At 24.6% G+C, this 19,132-nt stretch overlaps 1 protein-coding gene across 1 annotated transcript in view; it reads left to right on the forward strand.

The window, feature by feature from the left end:
* The window catches only part of fliI (FLII actin remodeling protein), a 32,012-nt gene that overhangs the window by 1,818 nt on the left and 11,062 nt on the right, over positions 1-19,132 (forward strand). Inside the window, exons 2-22 of the mRNA XM_043041764.3 lie at positions 1,399-1,509; positions 1,617-1,769; positions 1,876-1,961; positions 2,432-2,508; positions 3,854-3,938; positions 4,027-4,130; positions 6,044-6,163; positions 7,571-7,629; positions 8,615-8,772; positions 10,073-10,314; positions 11,730-11,886; positions 12,682-12,764; positions 13,449-13,499; positions 13,593-13,705; positions 13,785-13,970; positions 14,924-14,983; positions 15,057-15,172; positions 15,817-16,037; positions 16,982-17,069; positions 17,947-18,060; positions 19,007-19,115. Of these exons, the coding sequence (XP_042897698.2) occupies positions 1,399-1,509; positions 1,617-1,769; positions 1,876-1,961; positions 2,432-2,508; positions 3,854-3,938; positions 4,027-4,130; positions 6,044-6,163; positions 7,571-7,629; positions 8,615-8,772; positions 10,073-10,314; positions 11,730-11,886; positions 12,682-12,764; positions 13,449-13,499; positions 13,593-13,705; positions 13,785-13,970; positions 14,924-14,983; positions 15,057-15,172; positions 15,817-16,037; positions 16,982-17,069; positions 17,947-18,060; positions 19,007-19,115 (2,493 nt within the window). The remainder of the gene's footprint in view (positions 1-1,398; positions 1,510-1,616; positions 1,770-1,875; positions 1,962-2,431; positions 2,509-3,853; positions 3,939-4,026; positions 4,131-6,043; positions 6,164-7,570; positions 7,630-8,614; positions 8,773-10,072; positions 10,315-11,729; positions 11,887-12,681; positions 12,765-13,448; positions 13,500-13,592; positions 13,706-13,784; positions 13,971-14,923; positions 14,984-15,056; positions 15,173-15,816; positions 16,038-16,981; positions 17,070-17,946; positions 18,061-19,006; positions 19,116-19,132) is intronic.

Below are 19,132 nucleotides of genomic sequence, written 5' to 3' on the forward strand. Positions count from 1 at the left end.
AAAGGTTATTTTTCTTTGTGCTACGCAGCTAAATCTAGCCTGTGTTATATAGTTGTCTAAACATAAAAACAAAAAGATGAATAAAAGTACTACCTCTTTTTCATCATTTGAGTAACGTTCTGTATGTAGGCTAATTTTAAATTATTGTAATGGTCTACCTGTTTGACTGTAATGTATTATGTGTTCAAATACAAAAGAGTCATTGCAAAAGAGATCAGGATTAATAAGTTGCTGGCCAATACTCAATTATTTCATGTTTTTGGACTTGGTCAAATATCCTAGTATAATTTTAACTGTTTTGCATTTTGAACCATAACACACTAGGTATGATGAGGCGCTAAAACTAACTCTAATAATTTCGTTTTAGCCTACCAAATGTATGGATAATTTTTATGAAAAATTCTAAAATCACTTACTTTATTTTTTAGAAGCATTGTACATTTATTCTTGTTGATACTTTTATTATTTATGTTGTTATATCATAATCTTTGTAATTTCTGTAAACAGTGCATAGTTTGTGTCATTTACATAATCTTAGTAATCATTTTAAAATGAAATAAATATAATAGTTTAAATAGTAAGGACAAGTGAGAAGTGTGAATTTGTATATTAGTACAGGGAAACCTGTCCAGTTGAGTCAACCTCTTATATGGGGTACCAAATTTATCCCATATAATAAAAATAACCAAAACCATTTTAACCTGACCACCGATCAATGCATCAATCTTGTATGTTGACCACAAATATAAGTTAAATTTGTCTTAGGTTGCTATTGAATGCTATTTTATAAACCTTTATAAGTTGAATGAAGAAAAAAGTTTTCCTCAGAAAATTTGCTGTATTTTAACTGTTAAAATTTTATTGAATGAGTAAAATTTTATTAAAAACTAGTTTACAATATGAGAAATTAATAAAAGATTTTGTAACAAAATGATTTGTAAATATAACTAAATAAATTTTATTATTAAACTGGCATGAACTAACTGAATATCCATATTTATTTTTTTTTAACCAATCAGTTCATCAAATCAAAGTGGAAAACTGTAATTCATTCTTAATTTTATCTCATTTCCCTAGGCATTTGAAGTATTTACTAAATAAAATTTTAAAATCATCTTAAAAAAGGTTTAATTAAATTTATTTTCATTTGTAAATGTATGAGAAAGTTTAACAATATGATTTAACAAAATAACATGATACACGAAACAATAATAAAAAATGCTGACTCAAAATCCTCTTATAAGTTGACTAACCTGTTTAAGTTGACACTAAAGTAAAGAACTGTACCTGGTCAACTTACACAGATTTATAAACTTATTTAACCATTGGTCTTTTCAGCATTAAGTTAAAATTCAAAATGAAAGTTTACCTTTCTATATATACTTGTTTATTTTTCAGGAAGATTATTTTCCTAAAGCTGTGTCTGAGATGACTGGTCTAAGATGGCTTAAATTGAATAAAACAAAAGTTGATTGGATTCCTGATGAATTATGCAACTTACAAAAACTCGTAATTATATATTATTATCCCTTTCATTTTCTTGTATTGAAACAATGGTGTTTAGAAGAAGGGATATTTATCATTCTTATTTATTTACATTTTTAAAATTTTTTTAGGAAGTATTGTCTTTAGTTCGTAATAATTTGGTCACCATTCATGGAGAAGTTTCAACTTTACCCTGTCTTCGTTATGTCAACTGCCGTTTTAATAAACTGAAGAACTCTGGAATTCCATCTGATTTATTTGAACTTGAAGATTTAGCTGTTGTTGTAAGTTTTTGCTTATTAATTGTAAATTTGATTTATCAATATAGATATCCTTTTTTTGATTTACTAATTATAATTTTGTTCTAATTATTCTTCTGTTCTTTGATAGGATTTCAGTCATAATTGTTTAAAAGAAGTTCCTAGAGATTTAGATCATGCAAAAAGCCTACTTGTTCTTAATTTAAGTCATAATGCGTAAGTAACCTTTTTAATGGCTCTGTTGTTTAATTTATTTATGTACTTAATAATAATTTATAGGTTACATTTTTTTTTATTTAATTAAAGAATCTTTATTTTTTAAAATTAAATAGTTATTATTTTCTCTATTTATACAGTTAAGCTGTATTTTTTATTTTTTTTTTCATTTATATTACTAGGACTAAAACAAAGGTTGTATTCAGTTTTGCACATTTGTAAACATGGTGCTGATTAGAAAATCACTCTGTCTGTGACCTTGTTATTGAATTTATATGTTAATATTTACTTGTATGTATAATGTAGTAATTTAAAGAAAAAATGAATCCAATTCTTATTTTTTTTTCAAGCAACAAAATAATTATCGTAATTTTATTTCATAATTTGTTGTATTTTTACCTAAAAGTAGACCAACATTAATATGCAATTTCAAATACTCAACAAGATTTTTTTTTTTATTCTTCCTATAGAATTGAAAATGTACCTAACCAATTATTTGTAAACCTCACAGATCTACTGCATTTGGATTTAAGTAATAACAAATTAGGTAAGATTTTTATATGGAATATATCTTGGAATATTTTTGGTATATATCATGGAATATATTTTTAAACAATATAAATAAATTTATTTTTGCTTAATTGTCTTATATTTTTGCATTTCAAGCTAATTTAAAAGTGTCATCAATAGCATTGAGATATTTTTTAAAATAAACTTTTATTTATTTTATTTTTATTTACTTTGCTTTTTTAAATCGGTGCAACTAACTCACTAAAAAATAGCAACAAAGAAAATAAGCATTTCATAGCATTGTTAAAAATAGAACATCTTTTTGAAAGTGAATATCCCTTATTTTTGCTTTGAACTTGATTTATAATTAATTTTAAGCATTACTTATGATATGGCTGTTTAAATTTTCCTCTTTTACTGAACTATTGCAAAAGTGATTAAAATATTGGGGAAGTAAAGAAATTGTTGATAGAATGTTGCTGTTTTTTCTGGATAATATAGCAATTTTAAACACCAGATAGTATTGCTCAGTAATTTTAATGTAAACTGAAATTAAATAAGAATTTAAAAAATTGGAAAATTGTGAAATTAAGGAAGCATAACATGCTTAAACTTTTTTAAATTTTAAAAATTGCCTCTCCACAAATCACTTATATTTTATCAAATGTATTGCTTTGGTTTTGTTTGTTAATGTCACCCTAGAGCTACACTTATATCAGATGTATAGCATTAGGCTGATTATTTTGTCATTAGTAGAGTTGTGTGCGTGGACCATAGAATAGTCTTTTTTTTTAGTGTTGTGAATGATTTACATATTGACCAATTTATGTTCTCTAAACTGTATTTCTGAAATACTACTTGCATTTTGTGACTTTTTTATTTAAAAATTAAATTCCCATTGATCATCAAATATTGCTTATAAACTAAATTTTTTCTTTTAATTCTTGTGAACATTTTAGGCTATATTTGTTTAAAAATATTCAAATATATTTTTCCAATAAATTAGTTCAATATTATTTAAAAATCTTTTAGAGATATGAGGTTAGGTTTGCAATAAATATTTATTGACACAAAATAAATTTATGAAAATGTCTATTTAGTAAATAACAGGAGTAAGTAAGAGTACAAAATATATTTGAAGATATAATAAGAGCAATATTTTTAAAATTCCTTTAAAACTACTTTTATATTTTAAGATTTATGTTCATTTTAAATTGAGTTGTCATTTGAAACTTTTTCTAGATTAAATTCTGTTAATTTGGATGTTTATATTATATAGGTGTTTTAAGTTCAACAAGACTAGTTTTTAATTTTTAGTGACCTTTTTTCCTTCCTTGTTTTAATTTTATATTTCTTTCTTTTTTTTCCTCTTTTTTTTTCAGAATCTCTCCCTCCTCAAATGCGCAGACTTGTTAATTTACAGACTTTAAACTTAAATAATAATCCATTAGGTCATAATCAATTTAGGTTTGTATCAATATTAATTTTTTTAAATAGAAAAATTTTGTTAATAAATTTTTTTTTTTACTTTATAATTTGGTGTTATGTCTTTTAGGCAATTACCAGCTCTAGTTGCTCTGCAAACTCTACACTTAGCAAACACACAAAGGAGTTTATCAAATATACCCACTTCCTTGGATGGCTTAACTAATCTACAAGGTATTTCACTTCCACAAATTATTATTATGAATCGAACACTGTTTACCCAGATATTGAGTAACCTAACTGTCCAATTAATTGGATTGACATTTATTTTCTGCCTTGTTCAAAAAAAATTTTTTTCTTTGAAAACTAAAAATTTTCAGATTTGTTGAAAGAGTTCAGAAAATTGCTTATACTATCTGTATGTTCTAAGAAGATCTGCCTGCGTTCAAAGAGGGTGGGTCATACTGGGAACCAATTTTACCAACAAAGAAACGAATATTTTCTTTTTCCAAGAAGTTGCTCCCCCAGTTGCATTTGCTTTAAAAACACAGAGAATACACATACTATTTTTTTAGTAATTTTAGTTGTAATTTAATTATAATTTTGTTGTTGAAATAATTTTTGTTCGGAGCTGTTTTTAAGCTTTCTGGACTTGTTTTGTTTTAAAAAATGTCGGAAAAATAGAAAAGGGTCATGTAATCCGTACATCCAGGAATTGTTATTTTCAAAAGATTGAAGAAAAATGGAAATAGAAATAACATAGCACTTGAATAGGACATAAGCCTATCAATTGTATAAAATATTTTTTAAAAAAAACCAGTTATTGAAATTTAAACTTAGTTTCAATTCTGAATAAAGAAGCAATATAATGCTAAAATATGCACTACTATAGTTTCCAGTCCTGGAAACAGTTTTCCCTGGAAAAAATAGGAAGGGAAGTTACCAAAATAAATTTGCTTTAGCCATTTTTTAAATTGTCTGATTATCTGTTGACCTGATGGTCTTTTTTCCAAATGATCCACTCTTAATTGTATTTTCATTTTAAAACAAAATTATTATTTTAGACTGATTAACAACATAACAGAATTTCTTTAATAATATTGCTGATTGTTATTCCAGTGACATAAACAAATTTAACATTTATTTCTTTAGAATCTTTTCTAATAAAAGAGTTAATACATCTTGTCAATAGCAGTATCTCTTATCTGCATGGGAGAAAAAACAATGAAATGTTAAGGCAATTTGAACTTTCAATTTAAAGTTGAAACTGTAAATTATTTTGCATTAAAGTTTGATGCAGTTGGTAAAATTTTATTTACACAAAAACAAGCTTCTTTCAAGACAAAAGATAAAAATGTTGTATTCTAAGTAAAAGTATTTTCAAATAAAAAGTAATGAAATTAATATTTTGTTTTAAAGGGTAAAAAATATTTTTTATTAAATGTTATATCTATTAAAATTAATTCTAAAAGATGGTTATCTATAAAAAAAAAATTAGCTTTTATTAAAAAATGCTTTATATTTCAGTTAAAGTTAATCTTTTAGAATATAATTTTAATAGCTTTTAATTAGATCTAATATAATTTTAATTAGATCTAATAATTTTAATAGCTTTTTTTTCTTCTTTCTAACCATTGTTAGATTTTGGAGTTGAATACAAATTAGTTACTTAAAGTTTGAGTGAGGTAAAAGACTATTGTAACTAAAACCTATAATTCTTTTATTTTTTCGAATTTTCATTATTCTTAAAAATGTCTGTTTTATGAGTTCACTAAAGAGGTGACAACTACTAAAATACAAATAAAATTGGAAATTTTTGAGCAAAAAATTTGAAGTTAATTTATACAATACACATGCCGAAATAGTAACCAGATAATATTTGAATTTAAATTGCACATATTTTTAATATGTATGCTTTAGATGTTGACAAAATAATGATTCTAGATAAGATATATTCAAGCTGTTTTGTGAAATAGGTTTTACTCAATTATAGCCAAAAGTAACTATAATAATTTATTTTTTTTAATCTTAATACAGATACAAGGCACTCTTAGCTAAATATTTCTTACTTTTAATTTTGTAATTAATGTTTTGTAGTTGAATCTAAGTATTGTAACATGACTAATTTCAATTTTTTCAAATTTTAGATGTTGATTTATCACAAAATAGTTTACCTAGAGTTCCAGATGCTTTATACACTCTTCCAAATTTGAAGCGTTTGAATTTAAGTGAAAATTGCCTCATAGATATTTCACCTGATGTTGGAGGTAATATATTCTCATCTTTATGCTTATATTTTTCTAATATGGTATAACTTCTAAAATGTGGACTTTTTAAATCGGAAAATCTCTTTAACCTTGACAATCTTTTTTCAACTTGGGCCTGGAAGAAGAGATTTGCATGTCATAATAATATTGCCTCAAATAAAGTGATTTTAAAACTACATGGAAATTCATAGCCATAACTGGTGAAAAAGCAATCAAGAAAATTATCTACCTAAATTTGCAACAGAATTATCCCAGATCAAGGTTGGCATTTTATCTGGTAAAAACCTATTCCTTCCAGGACACTGTCAATAAAGAGTAAAAAACTTTATTGAATGGAAAGAACTAAAATTGATCAATGCAACTGTTTAAGAATAACATATAAATTAATAGTTCAAATTTAAAACAAATAAAATTTAGTATGGTACAAAAGAGAAAAAAGTGCACTTATAATATTTTTAATTTACTGAATATTCTTTTTAAAGATTCAATTATATAAAATAAAAATACTACTTGGTAAAATATTAATTCAAAAATCATTACTTTATAAAGAAAATTTTATTTGTTAATTTTTTATTGCTTTTTTTCAAGCCTATGTATTTTATAGTACTTTTAAATATTAATTTTATTTAAAACTTTTCGTCTTTCTAAAAATAAAAAAAACTGATTTACGATTTACTTAACTGTAAAAATAGAACTAGTTTTTCTCCACTGTAAAGTTTTAAAAATGTTAGGAAAATTTTTTTTTGGTTTAGCATTCATAATTGAAAACTTACAATTTATTTTTTAAAATAAAACTATTTCTTGCATAACAGCATTTTTTAAATTAAATTATTTCCTACTCAATAGTATTTTCAAAATAAAACTAGTAAGTTTTGACAAGATTTTCAGCTTAAATATAAAAAAGCCGTTAATCCGTAGCAAGAACTGCTGAGAAAATAGCTAAAAAACCACTTCAATTTACCATGAAATTTGAATGCATTAAAAAAATTACTCAAAAACATGATTCCAAGTTCTTGTGCTGTAGTAGTTTTCAATTGGATTTTAGTTAGGATAACCTAATAATTTTTAATTAGGATTTTAAAATCTATTTGGAAATCTGTTTTAATAACCATCAAAAAAGTAAATGAAAAACTGTGAATTAATCAGCATGACTTCACAAATCAAACTCATCAACAAAGGAAATGGTGTGTCCAAAATTTGTGTGCATCATATTAAAATATTGAAATTTTAAAGAATCTGCTGAAAGTAAATTTAAAAGTTGACTTTGCCTGAGGTCCTGCAAGGTCTAGTGATGACCCTGTCTGTTTCTAGCATTTTTATTAAATGTTTATGTCCCAAAAATGATGTAAATATATATTTTTCAAACTAATAGTTTAGTTGCAATGAAATTTAATTTATTTATTTTAGATTTATGGAAAAATTTAGAAACATTGAATCTTTCCAGAAACAAGCTAAAAGCTTTACCTGTAAGTTTTTAATTTTTTTATTAGCTTTAAAGTAAACCTGTATCAATAAAATAATTAGTTTTTACACTTACAATAAGATCTCTTGCTTTCTTATTTTTTTAGATTTTTCTCTAAAGTTGTTCCCTTCTTTTATATTAAGTTTTGTTTTCAAAATATAATATTGTTTGAACATGATACATAGAACAATCACCAATTTAATTCATAATTGATTAATTTACTTTTTTAAAAAACAATAATGAAAGCAAAGAAATTAACTCCAAATGTTTACCATTGAGTTTGCTGTTTTAGTTTTTTTCTTCATATTTTCATAAATTAATTTGGTAGTAATTTAATTAAATTATTAATTCAGAAACTGTTATATCTTGATATAACACTTGAAATGGTCATTTTCAGATCAACAATTTTTTTAAAAAAATTTTGTTTTATTTATTCATATATTTCATTTCTTATTCAGTTTATTTATTATATATATTTCTAATTTTAAGAAAAAAATTGATTACAAAAATCTAAGTAAGAGCTTCTGTTCAATTGATCGATATAATCAAACTTTCTCTAACTATCTATGCTTCGTAACAAATCTCCTGTATGATTTTTCTTCTGAACTCATTAAAAGTATAATTTTTAAGTCGCAATTACTTGGCTAATGACATACTAATTACATAATTATATATTTAATTTTATAAGTAACACTTGAAATGAATACATTTTCTGCATTTTACTATTCGATGCACTTTTTTCTTATTACATCTTTCTCATTACTTTACTATGTCTTCAGTTTTCTGATATTTCTGTAAATAAGTAAATGATAGTTATATAATTTCATATTATAAATTTAGTTCTTTTTATGGAGTAAAGCATTTTACCTACTACATGCTTACTTTTTATCTTATTTAACTTTGAATGATATTATTTAAAAAATGGAATTAAATACTATTTTTTTATCGGAATTTTATTCCAAAAACAAATATTGTTATATTGATTTCAGGCTACCATTTGTAAACTTTCAAAATTAAGAAGATTATATATAAATGACAATCAATTTGATTTTGATGGAATACCAGCTGGAATTGGAAAGCTGTATAGCTTAGAAGTTTTTATGGCTTCTAACAATCAACTTGAAATGATACCTGAAGGAGTTGTACGGTAAGGCATCTTACAAAAAATTCCAAATTATGCTCTAAGTATGTATTTCTCATAATCATCAGGAGTTGTTATAAATGCGTAATTATATAGTTATTTACTATTCTTTAAAAAATCTAATCAACTTAAGACATGTTTTTTTAACAACGTGCAATAAAAATTATTACAATCTAGGGTTTTTAAAATATTATTTCTTTCGAAAATTTACTCCATGAATACAAAAATATAATAACCACTTTTCTTCTAATTAAATTGTTGCTTATAAAACTTATAATAATTCTTTATTATTTTTCTTTTGGAAAAGTGTTAATTTTGATATCTTATTTACTAATAAATTTAGAGTAATATGGTACTTTTTTCCCTAATACTGAAGTCATGAAAATTTTCAGTTACTTTTACTTAAATTTTACCTCCTTTCTTCATCCTTAGTTTTATAAAAAGTCTTAACCTTGAGTGCAGAACTAATTATATAAACAAAGTTAAAGTTATAATGGAGTTTGAGATATGTATGCAATATAATATTATACATATTTGAAATTAAATTTTCGTTTTAACATTTTTTAGTTAAATATAATAAGGAAAAGACAATACGGAGTTTATAATAATAAAAATTCTGCTTTCATATGATAGGTGGTTGAGTTCTTTTACTTTCCTTAAAATGTAAGATATACTAAACTGCTAAATGCATTTTTTAATTTAAATTTTATCAGTTGCTAAAATTTTTATATTGTATAGTATGGTTGCATAAAGCTTCACGACCAATTACTCTATATTCCTTAAGATAAAGCTGTAACAGAGTTGGAAATATGTATGCAGTATAATATGCATGTTTGAAATTAAATTTTGTGTTAACTTTTAAACTATAATAAGGCAAAGACAATAAGAAATAAATAGTAAAAAAAAAACTACATTTTTGCTATTATAGGATAGGTGACTGAGTTATTACTTTCATTAAAATGGAAGATACACTAAATTCTTTAACATTATATAGTATGGTTACATAAAACTTCAGACCAAATAATTATTCTTCATTCCTTAGTATTTATAGTATGTGATATTTTACATACTTCATTTCTTATGCTATATTCAAAACAATATGTTTAAAAACTTTGTAAAAGGTCTAGCCCTGTCAAAAGCTCCCTTGTTCTGACATTACATTGAGTAATGAAGTGTCAATTACTATATTAGATAAAAGGGTATTTGATGTGATTTCTTTTTCTTTTTATCACTGTAAATATAAAAGTTTACATTCTTTGAGATAGAACTGGTTTGTAATAATTTTCATTGATGTTTTACCCTACAGTTGTGGCCGATTGAAGAAGCTTGTGCTATCCAATAATCGACTTATCACTCTGCCTGAAGCAATTCATCTTTTGACTGACAATGTAGTTTTAGATTTGCATGGAAATCCTGATCTTATCATGCCACCTAAGCCTGATGAACTAATTTTGGGCAGTGGATCAGAATATTATAATATTGATTTTTCACTGGCAACTCAATTGAGATTAGCTGGAGCGACATCCAATAATCCAGTTACTGCTCCTGGTAATAATGATTTGTTAAATTTTAACTCGCAAAGAAGGTACTAGAAGTGTCACCCTCAAATCAAGCTGAATTTTATATTTTTTTAAAAAAATGTTTATAAAAATTTTATTTTTAGTTGCAGAAACATTAATTATTGAAAATGTAAATTTGGGAGGAAATGATTGTTCAGAATTGTAAAAATTTCTTCAAATTACAAATACAGTTAGGGGAATCATTTACAAGATACATTAAAGTTTAAAAATAAAATACAAAGGATTTCTTGTTAGTACTCTACTAAGCAAATAATTTCAATTTATTTACTTCATTTTATTGTTAGTTAAAAAAGAAATAATGAAGATTAAAGAGTAATGTAAAATGAAGAGTTATGCCAAAACTTTAATGTATTATTAAAAACAATAGAATTTAAATAAATTTTTTAAAATTTGATCTTTTAGTGATTACGGGGTTGAACTTTGACTGTTACTTTTAGATTTTAAGCTTGTAGTTTTCAAATTTTTAGAATAACATTTTCCATTTGTCTAATTATCTTTATAAAATATAATATATTCTGATACTTTAGCATTCTTTCCCAGTGAAGTTTCCCAATGACTCTCGTAAGTGTTATAGGAAAAACAAAAATTCACAGTTATATTTTTCATATCCCACCAGCACAGGATAATTCAGGACTTCTTACAAGGATTCTGTTTTTGGAATTTTGTGGAATTTTGGAAAAAAAAATTTTTCCAAATCTAAACATAATAAAAATATATAATTTTAAAGAAAATTACATTTAGAAAGTATGAAATTTTAAAAAAATACAAACAAATTAAGAGAGTAAGCACTCTTGAAATTGAGAAATGAATACTTTGAAATCTTATTACAAATCAAATCTTTCAATGTGTGTTAGTCAGTAATTCGCTTGAAATATATATTTGCTTACATATGAAAATTTCCTTCTGTATGTAAGAATGCATACAGAATAGAATAGAAATCGTACAGTTTTTAAAAACTTTTATTTTACAAGTCTAGATTTTGCGTTTTATTATTATTATTGGAATTTTTGTGAAGTGTCCTTTTTAGAAGATTGTTTTTTTGTGAAGGATTCCTTTTTATACCTTGAGTTTTTGTAAAGGGTTCCTAAATGGGCTTAATTTCCTTCTAAATTAACCAACGGCAAGTTTAGTGAGTGCATTGGCATAATGTAAAATAAAATTAAATAACTCTTAAAAATGTAATGCTATAATACAGTCATATAATTCTGTGACAAATAAAGAAGTTCAGATCAATGCTTTGGTTTTGTACAATTCTGTTACTGACGTATTTTATGAGTGCTAAAATTTATCAATCATAATTTACTATTTTTAAACTTAAAACTTCTGCTTAACTTTCAAATATGTAAAATATGCAAGTGAATTTCTTTATTTATATTTTTAAAGCACATAGCAAGGATCCTATTGCCCGAAAGCAGAGATTACGAAGAAAGAAAGAAGATGAAGTTGATAGTGATCAAGCTAAAGTCTTAAAGGGAATGAGTGATCTAGCTAAAGACAAAAATAAAGACATGGCTTTGGATGATAAAAATGTTTCTTTGAAGTAAGATATTTACACAAACTTAGATACATAAAAATGCATGTAAGAAATTTTTTTCCCCACCAAAGCAAATGTGTTAAATTTATTTTTTGTTTGTTGGAATGAATATTTAGCAGTGAAAAATAAACTTAGGTTTTCATTTTTAAATTTCCATTCTTCTCTTTTTAGGTTATTAATCTTAAATAGCATTTTTATGCATTCCTTCTAAAAATTGAACTCTGTATACATATCATTGGTACTATGCCAAATCATGAATCTACATATTTGACAATTTTATTTAAATGAATTTTTTATAACTTGTCTCCTGTTTAACAACCCTATGTCAAAGACATATGATGCATGTCACATCAAGTTGCTCATAAAATGATTTTTTTTTTGTTTTGTACTTATAATTTTTAAATCTTGTAATACATTTGTCTCAAAAGAACTTTTTACACTTTCTTAATGGCATTTGCATAATCTATTATGTCGCCAAAATAATGTTATTCAATATCTGAATTGTGTTTGATAATTAATTTTCGTTAAGGTAAAAACTATAAAACAGAAATTTATAATTTTTGTAAGTTGTGAAGTAAGTTTTCATTTGCAATTAGTATTTAATTAAATAATAAAAATTTTTTTCAATATGAAAATTGTTTTGTTGTTTCACTTTTTTTAGAGGTTAATATGTTTTTATTTAGATTAGGAAAATTTTGTATTGTAATGCAATTTTGTATTGTAATGCAAAATTTTATTACTATAATTTTTGCATTAAATAAAACAATTACTTTAAAGAAGTTTCTACATACAATCTTTCAGACCTAAAAGATGGGATGAAGCTCTAGAAAAACCTCCTCTTGATTATAGTGATTTCTTTGATGATGAAGTTGGCCATATACCTGGTATAATAATAATTTTTTTTTCTGGTTGATGTTTCAAATTTTAAAATAAAAATTGCTAGTTTCCTCATATTTTTATTTTTTAAAAACATTTTTAAATAACTAAAGTAAAAGTAAAAGAATGTATTCTATAACAATACTAAATTACTTAGTATTATCTAATGTATGCTTTTAAATTTTTGTGTCTCATTGTGTTATTTAAAAATATTGTTAATGTTTAAATGTTTGCTTTGATAAATTATTCAAAAATGATTTTTAATTGCTTAAAAATTTAGTTGTTCATTCTTTAGAAAAATGTTGATTGATAGTAACAAATTGATGATATTTTTCAGTTTAAAAAGAAAATATCTTATGTCTATATTTAGCTCAGTTTTTTTTCCTTCTTTTTTTTAACATTAAACAGAAGAGCTTAATTTAAGTTAAGCAGTCATTACACATATAAATTGTATGATAAATCAACTCATTTTCTAATCAAGTTCTTATTTTTACCTCTGCAATAGATTTCAAATTTTTTGAAAAATTATAGTTTTTTCATTCTCTATTTAAATAATTAAAATGTGTGCCATTTTGAATTATAATCACTATTAATTTTTTTATCAATAGTTAAGATAATTTAAGTTTTTCCTCCTCTACTATATGAATTTTCTTGTTCGATTTATTTTAATTCAATGTATCGTTTTCTTTTAGGCTTATCTTGTTGGGAAATAGAAAACTTTGTTCCAAATCAAGTAGATGAAGGTACTCCTTGATTTTATGCCATTAAATAATTTTATTTTATGTTAATTTAGAATGAACTCTTATGAATGTTTCTTTATGAATTTTTTTCCGTAGCATTAATTGGAAAGTTTTATGAGGGAGACTGCTATATTATTTTAAAAACATTCCTTGATGAAAATCAGAGTTTAGATTGGCAAATTTTTTACTGGATTGGATCGCACGCAACTGTAAGAATTAAATAACATATTTTTTCTTAATTGTAATAAGGTAATTCCTCATATTTATTTATGTTTTGATTTTTCACAGTTGGACAAAAAAGCATGTGCTGCAATTCATGCTGTAAATTTACGTAATTTTTTGGGTGCTCAGTGTCGCACAATTCGTGAAGAGCAAGGAGATGAAAGTGATGAATTTTTAGATTTGTTTGGCACTGAAATTATATATATTGAAGGTGGGAGAACAGCTAGTGGCTTTTTTACTATTGAAGAAGTGGTAGGTATTAAACTTTATTGGATGAGTTATTGAGTATATCTTTCCTCATTACTTGTTATTACATGAGAAAAATATTAACATTGTGTATTTTTATATATTAAGCAATTATTTTTTATTTATATACTAAGCAAGCAAATGCATTGATACAATCAAAATAGCTTGAATATGTTTACAAAATCAGATGTTTAAGTAACATTATAAAAGATTTCTTGAACTAGTTTGAATTAGGTAGTTGTAAAATTATGATGTTTACATTTTAGACTTTTAAAATCCGGAAGAAATGATTTGTTATTGTCTACTGCAATTCACATGTGAAATTAAGGTTTAAAATACTTTTTTTTATATTTTTTTTTATAAAATTCAATCAGTTTACTTCACATGTATCTCTATGTTAAAGTAAAATTTTAATTTTGGTTTGATAACTATTAAAATCAGGTTTGATAACTATTATATTATTTGAAATTAATAAATAATTAAATGTTTGGTATATGACAATCAAGGAATAAAAATTTTGGTAGTTTAAAAATTAATTAATTATAAATTTGAATTCAAGAATCTAAAGAAAGAAAACTACTATTTTTCATAACTTAAAAAACTGATTTTTGTTTAAATTATTTATTTAAGTTGAATTGAAGTTCATTTCTAGATTACAATTAAAACAATTCATAAACAGGAAAAACCCATTTAAGGAAAATTTGGTATATTTTGACTCAAATTAATAAAGTAATATTCATTCTTTGCTTCTAAAATATCAGTGAAATAAAGTTTTGTGAGGCTAATAAATTCTTAGATTTATTTTAATATTTTTAAGGATTCTATCTGGAAGAAGAACAGAAATCTCTATAATGAAATATCTATAAATTTTCAAATCAATTGACTTATTGGTTATTATATCCTTGATATTTCATCAATTATTTTTCTGTGTTTTGAATTAAAAACATTTATATTTGCAGGAATATATATCACGTTTATATCGATTGGAGACACATAACCGCATTTTGCATATTGAATCAGTGAGTTTACAATCATTTCTTTTAATTTTTATGAACTTTTTTACTATTACTAATGCAATGGTTTTGTTTTAAGTTTCCTCTTTGCTATGATTCTTTGGATCCTCGCTATGTCTTCCTTCTTGATGGTGGAAAAAAGATTTATATTTGGTATGGAAGAAAATCAAAGAATACAGTTCAATCAAAAGCGAGGTAATTTTTATTATGAAATTTTTGCTATTTCAAGAACTATGTCATGGTTGGTGTTATTTTAAAATACTTCTACATGCTTTTAAAATCCAACCTTAATATGACCTCATATTAGGCCAGTCTTATTTATATTAATATACTTCATCTATTTATTCAAAACTACATGTACAAATGTATAAAAAGTATCGAAAAGGACAAATATCGTGAGGAATTTTATTAAATAAAAAAATCTAAAATATTTATGTGAAATATTTTATATAAGAATCATTTAATGATACAGAACTTAATCTCCAGCCACACCCCAAGGGGTTGGGGCGATGAACTGATATAAAATCTTAAATCGAAACTTCTTTTTTTTTTTAAATTTAGATACTTCAGGAAAAAGTAATCAATTTTGATTCACAGATGGTGTTAAAATCACAAATCATTTAAAAGAAAGATATCTTGAGAAATACAAATGAGATAATGTATATTGATATTTTAAAAAAATTATCTAGGGACATCAACTTTGACCTTTAGCCTAAGCCGGCTAAGGCTATGGTGACTCCCTGGGGGTGGGGGCAGACTTTATTATCATTGAGTGTATTTTTAAACTCTGTTAATTTTAAACACTTATCGTGGTTGTCCTTTTCCCCCCTCTCTCTTAGACTTTTAGCTGAAAAAATGAACAAAAATGAAAGAAAAAATCTCTCAGAGATATTTACTTTTTGTCAAGACCAAGAAGTACCTGAATTTTTTAAAGCTTTAGGAGTGGAAGGAGATAGTGTGCCCGATTCACCTAGTGAAAATTCTGATGATACATTTTCTTTATTTCATCCTAAACTCTACCAAGTTGGCCTTGGTATGGGCTACCTGGAGTTACCTCAAGGTAAATGTCTTTAAATTATTAATAGTGTTCTCAATTGTTCCTAAAATGGATTACATGATGATCAGATAACATAATAATTTCTTTAAAGTTGTATTATACATTTCTTATTGTATTATCTAGATTTCATCATTAAATTTCTCTAAGCTTATAGATATTGACTTGAATGTAATCTCTACATAAAATAAACAAACTAACATTATGAAATATATTATAGTATTTTTTTAATGAGAAATAGTAACTAGAATGAAAATGTAAATTTATCAAGGATGCAAAACTGAACTTTTGCTGTATTAATTATATTATAAAACTTTAAAAAAAAAAAAAAAAAAAAAAAAAAATTGATGCAAATTGAATAACTGAAAAAAATTTGAAGAAAAATATATATAATTCCACTTTTTTCAAATGTTTTTATTTTATATTAGATTTAATCAAGCCACTTGCTTAATAGATATAATCAAGCTGATTAAAAAGAGGCATTTTACTTTGCTTTTAGGTATAGTTGCTGCCTGCTTGCTTGTGTATTTTTTTAATATGCATTGTGAATATGATTGCATTTTGTGCAACAAATCAATGATTACTTAATTTTTATGTTAGTCAAATGTTCTGTTGAAAATAAGTTTTCTTTATTTTTTGTTATAATTGATATTGATGATGTGTTTAATAGTATTATGTAAAAAGAAAACAGTTATAGTACAGCCATGGTACTGACATATATATCACAATCAAAATATTTTTGCTGCATGCTTAAACAATACATTTCATTTATTTCTCCTGGTACTAAATTACCCTGTGAATATTTTTAACCATTAAAAGGATTTTTGTAAATTTCTTGTACATTTGACTTCACTAAGTCAAACTCTTTTTAATAATTATATTAGTTTCTCTTAAAGTTTGTATACCATTTTTTTCAATTAAAGTTACTAACTAACTTAAAAATATTTTAGTGGAAATCAAGCAAAATAGATTGGAGAAAACTATTTTGGAGACCAAAAATGTGTATATTCTTGATTGTTCTTCAGATGTATTTGTTTGGTAAATATTCTTATTTCTTTTATTTATGCTTAATTATCAAAATTTTATCATTTCTTTATTTCAATTATATCGTGTGTCTGGTAATAAAATAAATGCTGTAGATAAGCTTTGTCTGTAATCTAAAAGTGAAGATTTTATTATAGTTAAAATCAGGATATGGAATTTCAGTTCTAAAGATTAACGAAATTGACTTAATTTTGTACTTAAATTTTTGCTTGTCGCTATTTTAATTTCATGAAAAAAATAAACATTTTTCAAAATATATGAAGTAAATAATATGAAGAACATTTTGATGACTGAATGTAGAACAAAAAATATTTAATGCAATAATAATAATTATAATCTTAAAGTTGCTATGTTGCCAGAAGCAATGGTTTCAAAAGTGAATGACTCAGCATTATTTATATTTTTTAAGTAGGAAAAAAAATTTGGTCGCTTCATTTCAAAACACTTCTTTGTCCCTTTTTAATGATACAGGATCATCTTAGCATGCATAATTTAATTAAAACTCAACATTTTAAAAGATGAAAACCAGCCTTAAGTATGTTATCTTCAATGGCAAGCTAATGAGTGGAAATTATGTGTCCTGGTTGAACATTGTAAAATTTGCTTTAATTTTTTACTGATTAAAACTATCTACATTTTTAAAATAGTGTGTGGGTTCGCTTCACTATCTTTTTCTTTTATATTCTCAACAAATAACAATATAAACTTTTGTACACCTTTCATATTATTTCAATTGGTCCATAATAATATGATAAAATTTGTTAGTACATAATTAATTATTCTAAATATTTGAATTAAATTTATTTAAAATTATGTTCTCTAAGTTCCTTCAAAAATGACAGTTGAAGTTTTATTTTGAGCATGTTTTCAGGTTAGGACAGAAATCAACTCGTCTTGTTCGAGCTGCTGCCTTGAAGCTGTCTCAAGAATTGTGTAGTATGTTAAAAAGACCAAAGCATGCTATTGTCAGTAGAGTTTTAGAGGGGTAAATATTGTCATTGTTATATAGATTTTATAAATATTAATATGTATTGTGAATTCAGAAATTGCAAATAATAATGCGGAATAAATTCACACATAAATGAATGAGAATTGTTCTTATGTATAATGTATGTCTTTTGTATATGTATAATGTTCAATGTATGAGAATTGTTTTTTAGAAACTCAAACTTATGATCCTTTTCAGAATGTCACTTAGCTCCTTCTTTCGCAAGCTCTTAAATTATCTAATGGACTGATTCATATAGTTTTTATTGATCATCTATCACTTGGTTATCCTGCATCTTCCAAATTCCATATAAACGTATTTGAAAATTGTGCTTTTAACTTAATTTAAAATTTCTAAAAAATAAAAATTTAATACTATTGAATTTATTAAATATTATTAAATTTAAACCTTTTTAAAAATATAGTACAACACTCCTTTATTAGGTTAATGTACCTCTTCTGTATGTGTTAAATTATGATTTTCCATATTGAACAGTCATTTTGATTTAAATTGTGTAATTTTTTAACTGATTATTGCAATAAAAAAAAGCATTACATTTGTTTTTGCATATCTTGTGATTAAAGAATTTCTGTAAGTCTATTAAAATCTATGACTAACTGAAGCAACTTGCTTGAATATATTATTATAATATAGCATCTGAGAAGCAATTATTTTAAGCTTAATCTTTTTTAAATATTTTATTTCATTCTTTGCTATGCTGTATTATTTTGTTGCCCTTCGGAAGATAAGAGGAATTACTGTACTACTTTTATGTTTGTACACTTAGAGCACCTGCAAATGTCCCTTGATTATACAATAATTTCTGATATATGTGAGTGTCCACTGAAAAAGTCTTGCTGCGTTTCAAAGCACTTTAAACAAATTACATAATTTTCTTTTATATAATATTTCCGTGTTTTGTTAATGATCTAATTTTTTTCAGAACTGAACCTCAAATTTTTAAATCTAAATTTTATGGTTGGGATGATGTGATAGCTGTTGATTTTACAAGAACAGCTCAATCTGTTGCTAGAACTGGTCCAGACTTAAAAGTGAGTATTTTTATGAT

Source organism: Parasteatoda tepidariorum, chromosome 6 (genome assembly GCF_982258835.1).
Source record: "Parasteatoda tepidariorum strain Cologne lab strain chromosome 6, Ptep-v5.0, whole genome shotgun sequence".
In the NCBI taxonomy this organism is placed as follows: domain Eukaryota; kingdom Metazoa; phylum Arthropoda; class Arachnida; order Araneae; family Theridiidae; genus Parasteatoda; species Parasteatoda tepidariorum.